The sequence below is a fragment of the Equus quagga genome, chromosome 5 (genome assembly GCF_021613505.1).
Source record: "Equus quagga isolate Etosha38 chromosome 5, UCLA_HA_Equagga_1.0, whole genome shotgun sequence".
Taxonomy (NCBI): domain Eukaryota; kingdom Metazoa; phylum Chordata; class Mammalia; order Perissodactyla; family Equidae; genus Equus; species Equus quagga.
In genome coordinates this window covers 55,612,862-55,633,131 of record NC_060271.1, presented here as the reverse complement: position 1 = coordinate 55,633,131, position 20,270 = coordinate 55,612,862, and the positions used below count along the sequence as shown (strand labels likewise).

The 20,270-nt window shown below is 45.2% G+C and overlaps 1 protein-coding gene across 3 annotated transcripts in view; it reads left to right on the top strand.

The window, feature by feature from the left end:
* The window catches only part of IL1R1 (interleukin 1 receptor type 1), an 81,152-nt gene that overhangs the window by 21,588 nt on the left and 39,294 nt on the right, over window positions 1–20,270 (top strand). Inside the window, exon 1 of one of the 3 annotated variants that reach the window (XM_046661019.1) lies at window positions 17,694–18,287. The exons of the other annotated variants lie outside the window; for them this stretch is intronic. Coding sequence (XP_046516975.1) covers window positions 17,709–18,287 — 579 coding nt within the window. The 5' untranslated portion in view covers window positions 17,694–17,708. Of the gene's footprint in view, window positions 1–17,693; window positions 18,288–20,270 lie in introns of those variants that run through there. 3 annotated transcript variants of the gene reach the window in all.

The following is a 20,270-nucleotide window of genomic DNA, read 5'->3' as shown; positions in this document are numbered from 1 at the left end:
AAATAGTAGTCAACATTCAGGATTGCCTCCTGGAACCCAAGGGCAGGGATGCAGCCCGGCTTCCAGAAGGGCTGGAACCAGCCTTGGAGGTTGCCTCTTAAAGTCTGAAGGAGTCTCTTTCATTTCCTGTTTCCACTTCCTGCTTTTCTCTTTCTCTGAAAACTGGCTTTCTTTGCCACTCTGGTTCAAATGGGAAAAACACACCACACTGCATCTCCCAAATGGAATTCAAAGCAGAACAACACCTTCTTTTTTTGACTCCATCCATGACACAGAGAAATTAGCTCTGAGTATTTCAGACTTGATGCAAAATTCTTGGGAGAGAGAATGTGAATGCTGTAGCTTGGGGTCTAGTGAATACTCTTGGCCGGATCAGCCATGGCTAAGAGCATCCTCCTGGGCCCATACCTATAGACTGAAGGTGGGGGTCAGGGAAGTTGCATTACTTTCCTGAGAAATAGGAGTATGTTACACACTAAGTAGACACCAACCCAAAGGCATCTATACAAACGGAGAAAGATGAAGTGCAGCCTTGAGTTAAATATTCAAATATATTCAGTCTATTTCCTTAAGGTGACACTGCATTCCAACCCAAGGCATGTTGCTTCAAAGGATGATAAAATATAATGCTAAAGTTTCACCAGTCAAAGACATTTAACCACAGATATACCAATGTCATGCTATCCTTATTACATGTGAAGGTGTGTCTATATCTTACCGGGAAAAGCATTATGAAGCCCACTTTGAGAAGCAAGCTGAGTTTTCTTGGAACTACATTTAGCCTTTTTGGAATGAAGTATTCCAAGAATTCTATGCTTAAAACAAATTTGAGAAAATCAAAGCAAAATTTACCATAAATGTTGATGGTAAATGAAAGGGGGAAATAGTTCTGAATTATATCAATATGACAATAAAATGTTACAGTTTAAAATAACGTACACTAATACAATTTGAAGAAAACATAGAAATAGAGGTAGAGTGTCTCATATGGGTCTTTCTTGGTTGATAGAGAGCAAGGAATGGGTCTTGGAAGAGATCGTAGAGGAAGACAGAGAAGAAGATGGAGGGAAAGGATGTAAAGGGAAGAGGGAGAGGAAAGGCGGTCTAATGGGTGAGAGCATCAAAGTAAAGCACTCAGATGTTCCCCCACTACTGAGACAGGGGAAGCCTAGATAAGGATGGTGCAGGAGATGGCAGAGCAGCCACCCTCATAGCTCTCAAGGCTGCTGGCTGGGAGGATCTCCTGCAGGCTCTTTTCAGCTACTACCCATCTACCTAGAACCCATTGATCATATAGCAGGTGCGTCTTTTCTCTGCAGAACAACTTGTTAGGAAAACCACAGTAGAGGATTTACTCTTGCAACTTCCTTCATGGTCTCTGCAAGAAGAGTAATTCTTAGCTGGGATTTAGTCTGGCACAAACAATGTCTCCTTTTCCCCTTGGTAATAACTCTTGGGAACCTTATTATTGTTTCTTAGGCTGAGGGCTTCCGGAGGAAGTGAAGGGAAGAGTTTCTGACATGGGGTGGGGGCAGTCACCAAGGGGACTTCAGAATTAAGTCACATTTAGCAGCCAGAATTTCCACTGTGGCATGCAGGTGAGGGATGGGAATAAGGGAGAAGCACAAAATGTTAAGAACTTTCAGCCCCACTGTGGCACTTATTACTCAGGAATGTCAGCCAACATGGTGGAGTCAAGGCCTTCTTGAGGTCTTGGGTATAATATTTCAAAACAGGGCTCACATTAATAAAAACGAGTTCTAAAGAGAAGGCTCAAGTCGTCTGTGCTTCAAAAGGAAAGCTGAGCAAAGCTGAGAGGGTCTTCCACGGGGCCGGTCCATGAAAAAAGACCTCTTTTGTGATGCTTGGGATGCTACCAGACTTGGAATTTGAAGTGGTTCTCCCAGAAGACTTATTACTGAATAGGTCGCAAACTGTGGTGGAGGAATGGGATAAAGTCAAGGGTGACCAAGGAGACCACAAGGACAAGTCAAAGAAAACAGCGTCTTCATCTCCGACCAGTAGCTTTGTTTTGAGGATGAATTAGAAGGTTTAGATTGGTGGCTCTTAACTTCAACAGACTTAATGCTCTTTTTCTTAATAAATATTTTATAACGTCCCCTTTACTATCCTTTAGTAAATTCATTGATAACATAACCTACTTACACATGATATTAAAACTTAACTATATTACCTTAATCAGAATGGGGAGGAGAAATGAAAGTTATTCCATATGCATTTCCACCTGTCTGTACATGGGCCTACTGAACTGGAAGACACAAGGAGACCATCAGAGGCTTGCAGCTTCACACCGAGGAGTCTGTAACGTGGCAGCTGCAAATGCAGATGGAAACAGTGCGTGTCTCACTGGAGACTCAAACAACATGAGTGGCGTTGCCTTGACAATGTGATTTTCCCCTGTGGTGAAAAAACTTCTTTAAAGTTCCAGAAAAAATTAAGCTCTATTTTCCCTCAATTTTCATGGTAGCTCCATTTCTGGAAAATTCAATATATATTAAAACCGTACAAAAAATACTTTTTGTTTCTATGAAAAAGAGAGTTAGGCTGCAGGCTCAGATTTCACCTATATTCCCTTCTGGTGGGATATTTGCAAGTTTTGTAGGATGGGGAGCAATTTGCTGTGCAGCACGGTCCTGGGTATTGCAGACCCCCAACTTCTGCCCACCACATAGAGCACCTTCCCAAACAGACGACCCAATATACTTCCGCTATCCTTAAAACTCCCCTAGGGCAAGCCCCACTCACTGTCCCACAGTCATGGGGCGGAAGTGCCCTTAGGGGTCTTCTCAGCGTGTTGGTTACCAAGTGTTGGTCTGAGGAGCGGCTGGTAGCTCTTTAAACATACAGATTCCCAGGCACCATCTGCATAGATTCCACTCATGAGGTAGGGCTTTAGAATGTCCAGGAGACTCTGGTGTGCAGCCAGGCGTGAGGCCCACTGACTCAGCCATCCCTCCATCTGACTCACAAGGTCCCTTTCGCAGATCTGGGGCCAGTAGCTGTCCAGCCTGGGTTTGAAGGAGGAGGATTTTGGCATCAGTTCTCTTCCCAGCCCATTTATTAGCCCTAAAGGCAAGCCATGAACTGGAGCACGTGGTCTGAGCTCCTATGTAAATCCTCTTCTGGGTCCTTGGGTGTGGCGGCCGTGGAGGCGGCTGATGGCTGATTTGGACTTCAGCTTTCTCTGCTCCGCTCATTCTCATGTTCAGGCCCGGCGCTTTGTCAAGGGTGAGAAACACTTTGCTCTCGGTCTCCATATTTTATTTTATTATTTTATTTTTTTAAGCTTTTATTTTTTCTTTTTCTCCCAAAGCCCCCTGGTACAGAGTTGTATATTTTTAGTTGTGGGTCCTTCTAGTTGTGGCATGTGGGATGCCGCCTCAGCATGGGTTGATGAGCGGTGCCATGTCCGCGCCCATGATTGGAACTGGCGAAATCCTGGGCCGCCACAGCAGAGCGCACAAACTCAACCACCTGGCCACGAGGCCGGCCCCTGGTCTCCATATGTTAAAGTCCCATTGCCTGAGTCAGCTCCCCACCTGCTTTTAGAAGGATCTAGGAGAGATAAGTTGTCCTAAAGTGAAAGACCTGCATATCCATGGATAGTGCATGGTGAGCCAAATAGAGATGGCTGAGAGAACTCTAGCTGGTTGTGGGAAAGAGTTGGGGCAAAATACTGAAATCAAGTACAAGCGCTTTCAATGTACAGAGGTAGGTGATTCATTTATTCATTCAATGAATAATTTAAAACGCACCTACCACATGCCAGGCTTTCTTCTAGACAATGATAATACAACAGTGAACAAACTGGACCCAAACTCTACCCTCCCGGGGCTTACATTCTAGTAGAACTTTGCTGTTAGTGCCACGGAGTGGATTCTGACTCTCAGTGCCCCTGTGGACAGCAGAGCAGAACCCAGCCCAGCCCTTTGCACCACCCTCTCACCTTCGGGCGCTCTAGCAGACAATACGCTGCTGCTATTTGCAGGGTTTTCATGGCCAATTTCTTGGGAAGTGGGTGGCCAGATCCTTCTTCGGAGCCCGTCTTAGTCTGGAAGCTCTGCTGAAGCCTGTCCACCAAGGGTGACCCTTCTGGCATTTGAAGTACCCGTGGCATAGCTTTCCGCATCACGGCAACATTCAGCCACCACAGAATGACAACCCACAGAGGGATGATCTGGTTCCCTGACCGGGAGTGAACCCGGGCTGCAGTGGTGAGAGTCCTGAATCTTCACCACTAGACCCCCCAGGGCTTCTAGTTGAGATAAACGGTTAACCAGCAAGATCACAAAGTAATATGCAAAGGAAGTTAGATGGTGACATGTGCTATGAAGCACCAGCAGGGATTTATGACAGGGTAGGGATGTGTGTGCCTGTGCATGTGTGTGTACATTTCCGTGTGACGTCTAACGGCTTGAGATTATTTGGCGACGAGGAGGACGATTTCTTTGGCAACAGTGATTTGCAGTTTAGTACGTAGGAGGAACGGGAAAGAGGTCTTGCAGTTAGGACAGGAAATGATTCAAGTTTGGTTAAAACTTTTTTAACAATGAAAAACGAAGAGAAGCAGAACCACTTTGTCATGGCAATAATCAAATTTCTGAGTTTACGTAAGGAATGTTGAGAAACTTCTGGTTGCAAACGGCCCTTTTGTTTCCTTTAAGTGCTTCTTTATCTCTGAGTGCTGCTTGGATCGCAGTGCCCGAGATTTCTTCACCGGCCCCTCACGAAGACCGAGTTATGCACACATCTCACACCCACTTACTTTAGCCTGGGGAGCTGGTGCAGAAATAGCCTGCTTTCTGAATGTGGTTTTGGCTGTGTTTTTCGAATGAGGAATTTATCAATTGTGGTGACTAGTGGATTCTCTTTTAGCCAGAAATACCGACCCACTCTTTACCAGAAAACTCTGTATTTCAAAAATGATATCACGTTAGGAGTTTATGCCTAACAAACCTTCTGTAATATTTGCTTATTTGCATAATATTATTCAGTTACAAATGTTGTCAGGTACTTTAGTTATCTGTAATTTTCTCAGTAACTCTGTGGTGCAACTGAGCAGATATTTTTATACCTATTTCATAGGTTCAAAAAGCCTAAGTTACCCAGACACAACTAGTATATGGCAAATAAGCATCGCCTCTCCCATTGACTATGTGTCAGACAATGTTTAACTGCTTTTTACATATTAACTTATTCAGCCTTTACTTAACTTATTATTATTAACTTATTATTAACTTATTTAGTACACCAAACCAGTAAAGTGGAAACTACTAAGAACACTATTTTACTGTCAAGAAAACTGAGACACAGAGAAGTCACAGCAAGTCTCAGGTGACTTGCTCAGCACCACACAGCTGGTACACGGGAGAGCTGGGATGTAACTTAGGGCAGTAAGGCTCCATTGTCTACACTCCTAACCACTAGGCTAGAGGCTATACGCCTTCTAGTTCTAGACAGCAGACTTCCCAGCTCCTACCTGTTTTAGGGTGTTTTTCACTTTTATAAACAGTGACACTAAGATAAATGGTGAAACTGGAGAAGGCAACAATGGGCACAGGAAAGATCATCAGCTTTGGAGCACGAGCTGAGTCCCAGTTTGGTATTTCACTCCCTGAGTAATCTTAGGCGAGTTCCTTAAGCTCTGCAGAACTTCTGTTTCTGTCTGTAAGAGGAGGAGACAGTGATATGGTTCATAGCATGCTGAGCATGAAATACGATGTCCTCCTAAAGCATCTAACTCACTGTCAGACACACAATAGTGCTTGAGATTTACACATTTCCTTCTTACATAAATGAGCAATTATTAGGCATGGGCCAGAAGAACCGTTAGGAACGTGGTGGTGAAGGAAATTGGAAACGGCACTGGCGATTTCGCAGAGCCTTTGAGAAATTCAAGGTAGACCTGTGTTACCTCAAAGTGCAGTTAAGATCTCAGTGAAGAGTTAGAACCCAGTTCCTTACGGGTGAGGCTTGTAGGGCTGCTGTTCTGTGAACGTCATTTCAAACTCTGGGTAATGGGGGAAGCAGTTGGTCTTGGGGTTGATTCTCCCTTCTGGCTTCTTGACCTGCCCGTTGTCCTTGCTCCTGAGAAGATGCTTCCAGGAACCACGCAGTGGTCTCCACAGGGCTGCAAAAGCTTTAGGTGGAACTGAACTTCTCAGACTTGTGGTCTAAGGACCCCTTTACATACTTATAAATTATTGAGAACTTTAAAGAGATTTGTTTATACGGTTAACTATTGATATCAACTGTATTAAACATTAAAATAAGCTTAAAAATAAATTTTTATTGATCATTTAAAAATAATGATAAATTCATTACCTGTTAACCTAAATGACATCTCTTTTATAAAAATAATTATCTTTTGAAAAAAAGAAATTAGAAAAGTAGCATTGTTTTACATGGTTTATGCTGTTCTCTATATCTCTCTAATATTTGGCTCAACAGAAGACAGGTGAATGCTCCAATCTGCTTCCACACTCAGTCCTCTTTGAGAGGGACATCTTGTAGATTCTGGAGAAGCCCTGTATGCTTGTGAGAGAGCGTGTGTGAAGAAGGCACACACTGTCTTTGAATTATTATCAAAGTAGTTTTGACTTTGTGGACCCCGGAAAGGTTCTCCAGGAAATTTGAGAGCCACTAACGCAGAATATCTTTTTCCCTAACAATTTTTTTGAACATGCTTAGAATCTCCTTTCAAATTTCTCCCTCCTGATGCCTGTACTCAACTAATCATAAGTGTTAATAATTCCTCCTTCCAAACCTTTAGCGTTGGCAATCCTGGAGATGGAGGATCGCGTTCTTTGGACTGCATACGTCTCCCTCCCTCCCTCTCTCCCTCGTCCTCTCCTTCCTTCCCTCCCTTCTTCACAACTGTTCTTTCCTTTCCACCCCCAGGGATACAACCCTGGGACTTTTCCAGTCAGGCTGGTGCTTCACAGCTGGTCTCTCTGGCTCTAGGATCTGACAGTTGCCAGGCTGTCCTTTACCCGACATCATCCACAATTTACTTCCTTCCTCAAAAGTCTTGCTCTTGGCTAACATTTACTAATTCTAGGTTATGTTTTATAGATAATTTCTAACAAAAATTAAAATAAAAATTTTTTGAGCTGCATAAAGAATTTTAGACATGTTCACGGTAAACTATTATATCTATGAATTTTGGAAACTATGTAGCTGAATTCTGCTGCCAGCCAAGATTGAGTAATAGGGCCTGGATTTACTTTCTCACCAGAAACAACCAAAAGAACTGTATAAAATACATGAAGCCAGGGTTTTTAAGATACTGGACATCAGCCAGTGAAGGACAGTGATCCCTGAGAGAAAGGAAACAAATGAGGTGAGCCCTACCATTGCCCCTGCTTACTGACTTGAGAGAGTTTCCAGGCCATGGAAGAATGCCCAGCCATTTTCTCAGAAAAGGAGGACCCAGGCAGGACTCTCCAAACTTCCTGGACTGACGAGACAGAGCTGAGAGCCAAGGGGGACCATGGTGGCTGCAGTTCACAGGAAGAATGCCACAGAGGAGAAAGCTCCGTCAGAGAGAACTTCGGATTTGCAGAGGGGCCCCTTTAAGAATTCAGCAGAGTATCGATCATCACGTGCATGTGAGGAAACTACTTGAGGCCAGAAAAAGAACTACCCTAAAGATTAGATGAAATAGTAGACAGTGTACATGGCCAGGAACAATTTCTGTTCCCACCAGCCAGAATGGAAAACCTTACAATTTGCAGGCATTCAGTAGAGGAATAAGAAAGATCATGCTCCAGCAAAACTGAATGTTGCTGTGATCCTGCCTAATAAGTCACAAAAGCAAGACCCAAAATAGTCAAAGTATTTCCAAGAACTAAAATGCATCCCAGGACTCAAAAATATCCCACATCCAACAAGTTAAAATCCACAGTGTTTGGCATTCAATAAAAAGTTACCACATATGCAAACAAGAAGGAAAATAAGGAGGTGAAAAATTAATCAATCAAAACCAAATAAAAGCCAATGCAGATGTTAGAATCAGACAAGGGCATTCAAGCAGCAATTATAATTGTATTCCATCTGTTCAAAGAAGCAAGTTGAGAAATGGAAGATGTGAAAAAAAGAAAAAAAAAGAAGACCCATCTCTAATGTCTAGAGACGAAAACTCTGAGAGAAAAAATGTCTGAGAGAAGAAATACACTGGATGAGATTAACAGCAAATTAGACATTGCAGAAGAATAGATTAATGAATTTAAAGACACAGCAACAGAAACCATCAAAATGAAACACAGGGGAAAACAAACTAACAAATAGAAGGACAGAGTATCAGTGAACTGTAGGACAATTTCAAGCACCCAAACACTTGTAATTGAAGTCCCCAAGAGGAAGGGAGGGAGTGACAGAAGAAATATTTGAAAATAATGGCCAGAACTTTTCCAAATTGGATGAAAACTATAAACCCACAGGTCCAAGAAGCTCAATGAACCCCAAGAAACACAAAGAAAAGTACACTAAGTTTCATCATAATCAAATTGCTTAAAACCAGTGAAAAAGAAAAATCTTAAAAGCAGTCAGTGAAAAAAACACACCCACAGAGAAATAAGGGTGACAAGATGGCAGACTTCTCGCAGAAATAATGTAAGTTAGAAGATTTTGGAGAATCATCTCTAAAGAACTGGAAGAAAAAAACCTGTCAGGCTAGAATTCTACACAGAGTAAAAATATCTTTCAAAAACAAAGGAAAAATTAAACCATTTTAAACATACAAAAGCTGAATTCATCCACAGCAGGCTTATACTACAAAAACGTTAAAGGCAATTCTTTAGGCAGAAGGAAAATGATGATAGATAAGATCTGGATCTATCCAAAGGAATAATGAGAACTAGGAATTGCAATGAAATTATTGCTTAAATTTCTTTAAAAGAAAATTGACTGTTCAAACAGAAGTGCAATGTAAAAGTAAAATAAATGACACAACACAAAAGGGCAGGCGGGGAGAAATGAAACTATAGTATTGTAAGGTTCTTATATATGGAAGGATAAATCATTTATGGAGAAATTTATAGCACTAAATGCCTATTTTAAAAAGCAGAAAAGTGTCAAATCAATGACCTCAGCCTTCACTGTAATTAGAAAAAGAAGAACAAATTACACCCACAGCAAGCAAAAGATAAGAAATAATAAAGATGAAAGCAGAAAGCAATTAAATAGAAAACAGAAACTTAATTTAATTTCTCTATTGTGAGAAATCTATAACACCAAAAGCTGATTTGATCTGACCTTCTTTGAGATGACCAATAAAGTTGATAAACCTCTAACCAGAATGAACAACAATAAAAAAGAGAAGACAGAAATATCACAGCAGGACTTAGATGATATCACTGCACTACATTACAAATACTAAAAGGATAATAACAGAATATTAGGAACAAAATTATGCAAGAAACACCGACACGTAGATGAAATGGACAAATTCTTTGAAAGACACAAACTACCAACTTCATTCAAGAAGAAACAGATAACTTGACTAGCTCTTTATCTATTAAAGATATTGAATTTGTAGTTAAAAATCTTCCCACAAAGAAAACTTCAGGCCCAAATAACTTTCCTGGTGGAGTCTACCAAACACTTAAGAAAGAAATCATATCAGTTGTGCACAAACTCTTCCAGAGAATTGAAGAGGAATAAACACTTCCCAGCTCATGAGTTCTCCTATCTCTAGGCTAGCACCAATCGGACAGCAAAACCAGACAGGACCTGACAAGAAAAGGTAACTATAGACCAATATTCCTTATTAACATAGATATAATTCTAAATAAAATACTAGTAAATCCAATTCAATAATATATAAAAAGGCTAATACATCATGGCCAGCTACGCTTTATCCCAGGAACGCAAGCATTGGCTTAACATTGGAAACTCCATAAATATAATTCACCATATTAATAAAACATGTGAGAGAGAAAAACTGTATGATCATCTCAACAGATGCAGAAAAAGCTCTTGACAAAATCCGACATCTATCCCTGATAAAAATTCTCAGAAAATTAAGAATAGAAGTCACTTCCTCAACTTGATAAGAGGCTTCTATGAAAGACCATGAGCTAACATCATACTTGATGGTGAAAGGCTGAAAGCGTTCCTTGCTTCTATTCAGCATCGTACTAAAGGATTTAGTTGGTGTAAAAAGTCAAGAAATGAAATAAAAGTCATCCAGATTGGAAAAGAGGAAGTAAAACTATTTTGCAGACAACATGGTGGTTTGTGTAGAAAATCCTCTGAAATCTATAAAACAGCTACTAGAACTAAGTGAGTTTCGCGGGTCACAAGATCAATATACAAAGGTCAGCTGTATTTCCATATACTAGCAATGAACATTCAGGAATTGAAATTTATAAGCAATACCCGTTACAATAGTATCAATAATATGAACAACTTAGGGATAAACCGGACAAAAGGTGTAGCAGACCCACACGTGAGATGGTAGCGCTGGGGGCGCCATGCTGCCCCTGAGCCCACGGTGTGCTGGCACTGTTTTGCCCGTGGGCTACGCTCCCTCCCCTCCCTGGCTTGGACTGCTCTCTCTCTGCAGAGACTGTTTCAGGGTCTTTCCCAAACTGCTGGTTCTTCCAGGTACCTACCTCACTACTTCCACACTGGGAGCAGGGAAAGCAGAAAGAGTGCTCAATACTTTCTTAGCCATCACCATTTTATTCCCAAGATTCTCTCCTTTTTTTTTTTTTTTTTTGCGGAAGATTAGCCCTGAGCTAACTACTGCCAATCTTCCTCTTTTTGCTGAGGAAGACCGACCCTGAACTAACAGTCATTCCCATCTTCCTCTACTTTATATGTGGGACGCCTACCACAGCATGGCTTCTGCCAAGCAGTGCCGTGTCTGCACCCGGGATCGGAACCAGCGAACCTCAGGTCGCTAAAGCGGAACGTGTGCACTTAACTGCTGCGCCACTGGCCAGCCCCTCTCTCTTTTTCTTGAGACAGCATAGGGAAAAGACTCTCCTCTCAGGAAATGTATTTGAATGCAGGCTTTCCTCTGCATTCAAATCTTCTGTACCAGGACCCTCGCCTTGTGCTCTTAGGAAAGCCTGGGTTCTGGGTACACACCTACCCCTCTTCTCCTTGGGCACTTGCTCTCTGAGAGTGGTTATGTTGTCATTATTTTCAAGCCAGGGAGTAGTTGGGAAATCTCCAAGTTACTTGACAAGCACACAGTTAATATGTTAAAGCAACAGCACGATAAATGATTTTTTTCTTAGACAATAACAAAAAGGAATGACAAAACTATAGCGTGTGGTAAGATTTTACAGTTTAATTTGCTAACGTAATTGTATTTTAAATCTTTGGTCATTTTTTAATTTTAATTGAAAGGTAACAAATATTCTGCTGCTGATTTTATGACACTATGACTGGGGACCACAGTATTGTCTCTGCTAGAAATCATTGCGGGGGAGCAGAAGTTTGGGGTGATACCTACCATAAAAAAACCCTCCACACCCTCCTCCTTAGCTGGTCAGTTGACTACTTCTGACGTTCAGGGTTTTATATGAGTATTTTGGGACAAGGAATGGAGGGATTCCCCAACCCCCAAAAATACATGTTTCCCATCCCTGAAGATCTTACATTTATTTTTACTAGAAAAATAAAAATATTCATATGAGACAATTATGGACAAAGCATTACGTTGATGAATGTAAGGTCATTATAATAATATACAAACTGAGTACATAAAATATAGAGGAACGTGTAAGCAGGTATGATTTAGCTGAGCAACGACAGACTGAATGATGACACAGTTCATCAAAAGGAAAGGGAAAGGCATGAAGAAGATTCTTGCTCAGATGTAGGTATAAAATGAGCAAGTTGTCCATTTTGGATGAAAACTAGCTTGCTGGAGAAGGCCCCAGTGCCAGAGGCCCTGAAGTGTCTAGACTTTAGAGCCGTAATGTGTAATAGAATATTTCACAGTGATGGAAATGTTCTATGGCTGTTCAATATGGTAGCCACTAGTGACAAATTTGCAGACACTCAACTCCTTAAACGTGGCTAGAACAAATGAGAAATTGTTTTTTAATTTTATTTAATTTTAAATAATTTAAATAGCTACATATTCCTAGAGCCATCACGTATTAGAGCACAGATCTAGAGAAATGAGAAAGGGAATCCTCGTAGCCACCTTCTGGGAGCTGCTGCATAAGTCACACACAGGGGACTCTCTTTGTCTCCTGCCCAAAGTCTGGTCCAGTCTGGATCCTGAATCTTTTATGCCATTACTGGGGAATTGAGGTCAGAGGCTTCTCCCAACATCGATCTGAAGAGTACTCCAGGCCCCGCGGCGGTGGCCTCTGAGGACAATACCAGCTACATTTTAGACCGTAAGCTGAGCTCATCAGTCAGTCTAACTATCCCAGAGAAGGAACAGCTCAGTACCCACCATCAAGGCTCTTTATTTAGTGATTTACTTGTGAGGAGGCAAGAGGCAAAGAAGGAATCGGCGGGACTATGGCCTCTTCTCCCAACTCTTGGGCTCACGGCAGAGAAGTTTCCTAGGTCCCACCCTCCCTCAGGGCAGACATGGATGACAGGAATTGCTATTGGGCAGCAGTTCACCTGCTGCTGAGTTGTTGCCAAATTGTTTGTTCTGGGGAAAGTCGAGAGAAAGGAACAGTTGAGTGTTAACATAATCTTTGGATTAAGGAAATGATTCAACAAATATGGCCCTTCTGAGTCTGACCAGATTTTTCTTCTGCTTCAATTGTCAGAAGCAGTGGCCTGCTGTTTACCCTTCAAAGTACCTCTGAGGGTGGAGGCTTATTTCTCATGGGTTGCACTATTTCTTGGAAAATCATTGAATACCAACACTAGAAACTAAATCCTTCTTGCTGATTTAGTTAGTGTTTGCTGAAAAGCATAAGATTATAGTTATTTCTTTGACTCAAAATAGTATATTTACTGCTAAACCTATTTGACCACCTCATAACTCTCATTTTTCCTTTGCTTGCTGGTGAGATAGTCATAATAACAATCTTAAGGAAGTCCTCTGAACCTGGGCAGTGTTCAGAGGTGATGCTGGAGAAGGGAGGATAGGTGTCATTTTAATTCTGAGAGACCCTGCACGCTAGGCTGACTCTATATGGTACAGGACGGGCCACAGAGAATCATGACACTTTCTTGAGTATGGTCATTGTTTTCCTTATTTATTATTGTGCTACAAACTCAGTGACTTAAAAAAACAATGCATTATTATCTCTCAAGTTTCTGTGGGTTGATGGAACCCAGCTGGGTGGTTCTCCTTTGGGACCTGTCCTGTGGATACAGTCAGATAGTGGCTGACTAGGGTTGACTGGCTTAACATCCAAGATGGCACACTCCCAAGCCTGGAGTTGGTTCTGGCTGTCAGCTGGGGCTATGGACTGCAGTGCCTCCATGTAGCTTAGGCTTTCTAACAGTATAGCGGTCTCAGGACAGTAGTAATACTTCTTACCTGGCAGCTTTGGGTACCAAGAGTAAATGTTCCAAGAGGCCCAGGAAGAAGCTGAAAGGTTTTTGATGATCTGGCCTCAGAAGTCCCAGAAAGTCAATTCTACCTCATTCTGCTAGTTGAAATTGGTTAAGTCACCGAGGCCTGCCCAGATTCAATGAGAGATTATTAGACTTCACCTCTTAATTGGAGGAGGAGTGAAGAATTTGCAGCCATCTTTACCTACTACAGTGATCATATCGAAAGAAAACTACTTAGAGAAAATAAGTTGGCAGTTATATTCAGAAAGGATCAAAGAGTTGAAAGGCTGCAACATGAAAGTCTGGATTTTGGAAGGTGCTTGTGGAAAAGGGAAAGTGACAAAACTTAGAGACGAATTATAGAAACTTGCAGAGAACCAAAGATGGTGGAACCATGTAGAAACACAAGGGAAAGAATATTAGATTTAAAAATGAGTTTAAGGAAGGCAGTACCCTTGTTACGTGTCGCGCATGTGACTAAGCACAAACATTTCAATAGGCCCTTCTTGGCTGACGTGGAGAAGCCGGTAATGGCTGCCTTGTAGGTAGTGATGGATGGTTTGGTTCTTGGGGTTAAGTTTCATGTGTTGAAGCAATCATCAAATCAGACAGCTGGCCTAAGAGAAAGGCACCACCAGTTCGGTTCCGTTAAGTTCAGCAATTCCTAGAAGTTACTAAGTCTATCGGCCTCTGGAATTTGCAGTGTGTTTCTGTGTTAGCACAGGGAAAACCAGCGCAAGAAGCCACTTTCAGTGATTTGCCTTCATTGAGCAAGATTAAATCTGCAATTAGAACAAGGGGTTGGCAGGACTGTCTGCCATACCCATCTTTCCTTCCTCTTGTTATAGAGTAGGTTAAGAAATAGTTTATTGCTGTGGCAGTCTTATGATATTTTACACTTTATCATCAGCTCTCATCTGTAGTTCACATGTGGCTTTCTGATTGGTAAAAATCTTGCAAAATCAGAATAGAAAGACGATCACAGAAGCCCACGCAAAATTGCTTAGAGAAGGGGCGAGTGTCGAGTCAATTAAAACCAAGAACTTGCAGTGATGGGAGGTAATGAGAGATGCACATTTAAAAAGTGTTTATTTGGAGGTCAGTGGATGGAAAATGTGTGAAAGGAGCAAAACTAGGCTGTAGAAGGAAGTCCATCTGGGACAGTGGTTTTTAAAGCTATCTCAGAGAACGCTGTGGTTCTGTGAATGGTTACTGGCAGTTCCATCAATAATAAAAAATAGGCGTAGCAAGAATCACGGAGGCTCTGTGTGCAAAAACGTAATTTTCTTTCTTTTTCATAACTGAAGCCAACTTTGCTCATGAATCCTCATTTCCATCTGATGCCAGAAAAAGTCTTGCCAATTCAGGGTTGTTTAGTCTCCACTGGTTCAAGACTCAGTCTCTTTGGGGTAACAGCACAAGCTGTTCAGAATTCTTCCATCTTCAAACCCCTTTTTTTCTCTGGATGGTAACTGGAGTTCTTTGGGGGTGAAGGACATGGACTGCTTAAGGCTTGCCCTGGCATCTGGGGAGGGGTTCTGGTCCATAGATCATCCTCTGGTCTTACCGACCTCAGCTGAGTTCGTGCTTGCCTGGCAGTCCCCAGCTGCAAGGGCTTTTCTAGGTGGGGGCCTTCTCAGCCGCTCTGCAGCCCCTAGAGGGTTTGGGGACTCTGAACACTCTGAGATGCACGAGACTTTGTGAGGCAGCCTGTCCTCAGGCCCAGGCATCCTGCTGTCAGGGCTGCCCCATGGATGGGCCATGCTGGACACAGGGCTTTGCTATGATGCTGCTGGTGTGCTAGGCTAAACCCTGGGGAGCCCAGCAGTGCTCCTCTCTTCCAGGATTCCCATCAATCTCCTCTCTTGGGAGGAGGCCAGGCTTTCTCTCGTTTGGTGGTGGTGGAGAGTGGGGGGCACTGGGCCACTGCTCAGAGACCTTCCAGGGCCAATAAATACTAGTCACCTCCCCTCTGCTTTTCTTCCTGTCTGCTGATCAACTCTGCTCCTTTGGGTGGGGAAAAAAACCTTTACGTTACCATACATCTTTCTGAACTCAATGGTTTATGATGTAAACTCTATGCTCAAAGTTCTCCAACACTTTGGCTTTGAGGATTCAAGGAAAGAAGAACAAAAAGGCTTCTTTAAAGCTTTCAAGCCCAGTGTAACTGTTTATAATGAACAATCCTTCAAAATGTCTTGCCACACAGGCCATGGGAGATGTTTTATTTCTCAGAGCATCAGATGATGCTGTGCGGGCCAAGGTGAGTTTGTTTCACGTGAACTATTAGATAGTTCTCCAGGAGAGGGTCCCACGATCTGAGCAGCTTCCAGGTGGGGCCAGACTGGAATCCTCAGGGGATTCCGTCTCTCTTAAGGAAGGTGGTCCTGGGGCCGGGGAGGGGGGCGAGGGGGGGCGAGGATGGGTGAGGGGTGAGGGGGAGACAGACAAGTCTCCCAAATGATAAGAGTTTTGGAGCTGGGAGGGTGGTGACGGAGATGCGCTCCAGCAGGTGTCCCAAGGCTGTGGATGTTATTTCTGTTTCTCCTAAGTTTTTGTTAAACACATCTGCCACTGTCTTCAGGAAGCATGTGCCTCACAGTGAAGCACACACTCGCCTGCAGAGCCTTTGTATGTGCTGAGACCAGAGCAGAGCGTGATACGGTCTCCACCTCACGAAGCCTCCAACCCAGGGCATGGAGCAAGGCAGGTGGCCACACGGGTTGCCCGGGAAAGGAAACAAAGGGAAGAGTCAGGGAAAGTGTCAGCACGGCTGAGTGAGGGAGGAGGTGACCTCAAGACCCCAGATAGAAGAGTGGGTACAGGTGAGAAGGGGAAGTCTTCAAATCCTATCTCCACAGTGGGGGGTGTTTGAGAGTCCCACCTGGGTCTAGGGGCTGTGTGTCTAGCAGGACGGCTGGTGGAGGGGTGGGTTGGAGGAGTCAGAATGTAAAGAAAAATAAAAGGAAAGTGTAATTTTTATTTCTACATTATTTGCTCAAATCAAGTTTACTTTCTACTTGTAAACTGTTGAAAAACCTTCATTACATAAGCAGTAAGATGAATTTACATCCACCAACACGTGGCTTCTGGACTGGTCCTGCAGTGGGAGTGCAGATGAGCCAGGCGCGCCTGTTTCAGCTTTCGTTCACTGCGCTTGGATGCACAGGCTGAAGCAGCTCCAAGTGGGGGCTCAGAGTGAGGGCAGCACTGAGGGAGCTCGGGACAGCTGTTTGCAACCCTGGCTGCACACTGGAAGCACCCGGGAGCTTTAAAAACACTGACATTTGGGCCTTAGCCCCAGAAATTCTGACATAACTGATCCAGGCGGCGGTGTGCAGGCACTCCCCCTTAATTCTAATGTGTAGTCAAGGTTTCGAGAACCGCCAGCTAAAAAGGAATTCTAAGAGATGTGACAGCTGATCAGTTCTCATAATACGATGTTACTGGCCCCAGATCTGAGCCTGTTCCCAGAGAAAGGGGAACCATACAAGCTCCGGAAGGAGATAAAATGAAAAAACAAGAAACTCTCATCATGCCAGCCACAAGGCAGTATTAGGACTGGTCAGTTATTGCTGCCCGTTCCTTTATGCTTTTCTCCAGACTAGGGTGATCTGGGGCGGCTGAGGCCCAGTTACCTCAATTCTTGAGTTCCTGAAGGGGATGTCAAGGGATGGGTTAGGGAAACAAGAGCCTGCGCAGCCTGGAAGGGATACCGGAAGGGCTGGTGTGTTCTGTTAGAGAGGAAGCAATCATCATTTACTCAATGTCACCCCAGAGGATGGCCCATTAAGTCCTCAGAACAAGCTGGCATTGTCACTTACGGGAGGCAGGAGTGGAAAGGGAACAGCAGGCTTCAAGCTCCTGGCTGTTGGGCCTGCAACCCAAGCCAGCGGCTGCCAGAACCCCTGCGTGCTTCCCTCCCCTCACCGAGGTCTAGGTGTGACCCTGGCCATCACTGCATTTCTCTGAGTGTGAATTCCCAGTTGCAACCTGAGCCCGTGGGTTTTAACCTTAAAAGATACCCATTCTGGCCAAAAAGTCTGATATCAAGACTGTTCCACTCGCACGCTGCTGCTTCATCCCAGCGCTTACCAACAACAATAAAACTAGCCGGGGAAGCTCGTGTGGTATCGACTCTCTGCCTGGCGCTGGTTCACAGTTAGCTCATTTACTCTCCCCAACCACTCGGTGAGATGGGTGCTGTTATGTTCCCTTTTCACAGAAGAGGGAACGGAGGTACAAAGAAGTTGGCGACTCCTCCGGGTTCCCAAAGCCGGGGTGAGAGAGCCGGGCCGGCCCCAGGTCCGCAGGCTGGCCGCACTCCGTCGCTCGCGCTCCGGGCACCAAAGTGTGAGCGTTGGCCTTGCGGCCGCGAGCTCACTCCCCGAGCTCAGGCCCCGGGCCCGCATTGGTGGCAGCCGGGTGGCGAGGTCCAGGAGCGTCTCAACTCCCTTCGGGGGGACCGCGCGTGGCAGGACGGCCTGGCGATGCCCAAGCGGCAGCGTCCGGAAGGGGCGGGCGACCTCCCCGGCTCCTCGGGCGGCGGCACTGGGCCAGCTCCTGCCTCCTGTGCTCCGGCGCGGCCCGCCGTCCCCGCCCCGCCCCGCCCGCGAGTCCCGAACCGACCCGGGCCGCGCCCGCACTTCCCGCTCCAGGGCGGCCGCCGCTCGTGCCCGCGGCCCGGAGCCCGCTCGGAGCGGGCGGCGGCGGGCGCAGGGGCCGAGCGCCGGCATGTGACCGCCCGCGGCCGGCCGGCCCCCGGGGTCGCCCAGGTAGGCGGCGGGGGCGGGGGTTGGGGACAGCCTGTGGCTGGGACACCTTCCCGGGGGCAGCGCTCCCTGCGGGGGCGCGCGGAAAGCCGCCTCCTGAGCTCGCCGTGATTGATGGCTAGTTTGTTGTGGAAGAAGGTGATGGCGCTTAATGCCGGGAGCCGGGGGATTGTTTGTTTGTTCCTGTGTGAAGCAAGAGTACACGTTGTTCAGATCCCTTCTGGGGGAAGCTGCCGTGGTTCTGGAGGATCGTTCTGAGGGGGTGTGTGTGTGTGTTTGTGTATGTGAGTCTGTGTAAATTGCTTCCAGGCATTTTAATCCGCCCAAATTCAGCTGGTTCAGGAGTGTCCCGGTTAGGGGTTTAGGCCCAGAAGGGTCAGCCTGGTTAACAAGATGAGGGATGAATGCCCTAAGCACAGTGGGAGGCTATAACTTGCGGCCCCTCCGGGGAAAGGACGATGCTGGGTGGTGTCGCTACAAGCAGACGCCAAGAAGACACTCATCAGTCACAGCCAGCAGGTAAGGCACTTTACAGTTTATAAGGCCCTTTATGCTTACTGCCCTTTTATCCTCCCGACAGTCTTGTGAGAAACATGCTATTAGCACCCTCCCTTTACAGGAGGAATCAGAAGCTCAGACAGGGCGACTAGCTTGTTGAAGGACTGGCAGCCCCAAGGAGAGCAACACCTTAGACACCAAACTCTATGCCTCTATTGTACCACATGCTGGCTCCCAGCAGCCCCTGCCTACCGGGGCTTTCCCCTCTGCACAGCCAGGAGGGAGGAAGGCTGCCAGGAGGGTGTGCAGATTTCTGCCTGGGTGGGGGGTCCAGGGGGTTTCCTGGGGTCAGGGGATGCTCATCAGCTGGACACACGCCAGTGGTTTTAGCTGCACAGCTTAGGGCCGTCTCTGGGCCACTGATGCCATGGAGAAAACGCAAGCTGAGTGAGATCCATCCATCACTGGAATGTGATGCTGGGTCACCCTGGCTCAGTGCCAAGCTTCTGAAGGTGAATGTAGGAACTGAAGCTCCGTGACCATTGATGAGCTGAGGAGAGCTGAGAGGGGTGCTGAGGAAGTTTGCCATCTCTTTCCCCACCCATTTCCATGCAGTCAGGGACATCTTCTCTCTTGATGCCTTTTACTTTCTTATTTAATAACCTATTTAATATTTCATTTAATATTCTGTTCATATACTATGTTTTGTGCTAGATAAAAACATGGGGGCTCTGGGATGAAGTTTGATGGGAGAAGGGCTGTGGAACCCCTAATTTATTTTCAGTCTTACTTGACTAGCTGCCATTCTGCTGCATGTGGCGTGTCGCTTGTACCCGTCCACTCTCGGGTGACCTCCGTGTAGTTCTGGAAAGGATATTTGACCTGAATTCTCACATGACCTTGGTGGGGCAGAACCAAACCCTCCTTTCTAACAGGCTCTACTGAACCCCGTGTGGCATAATGTGGCAACAAGGCTTTCTTTATGGCTTTGGGAAACGTAGCATCTTTTGAGTAATTCCTTTACTGTTAGTGAAACACTGCTTAATATTAGATTCACTTATTTATTTAACAAAGGTTTACTGAATGTGTGCTGTATACCAGGCACTGTTCCAAGTACTGAGGATAGAGCAGCAAACAAGATACATGAAAATCCCTCCCTCTAATGGACGGAAGTCCTCTTGGCGAAGTCACAGCGTGTCTGCCGTCTCTCTGCATAAGGGGATTGGGGGTCTTTGAAATTTGCCCCTTTGAACAGGATGTGGGCACACTGGCTGCCCACAGGCGGGACACCCCTCAGTGTCTCCAGTGGAGAGGACAAGAAGACAAGGGAGACAGACGCAGCTCCCTGGTTCCCTAAAGAAGAGCAGGGGTGCGGAGATAGACTTCGTGGCTCGGCTGAGCACTCGGCCCAGGGCAGATGGAAAACGTGTGACTGGGATGCCTCAGAGGGAGGTGCGTGTCCACCTGGAAGCAGGTGGTGGTGTTGTG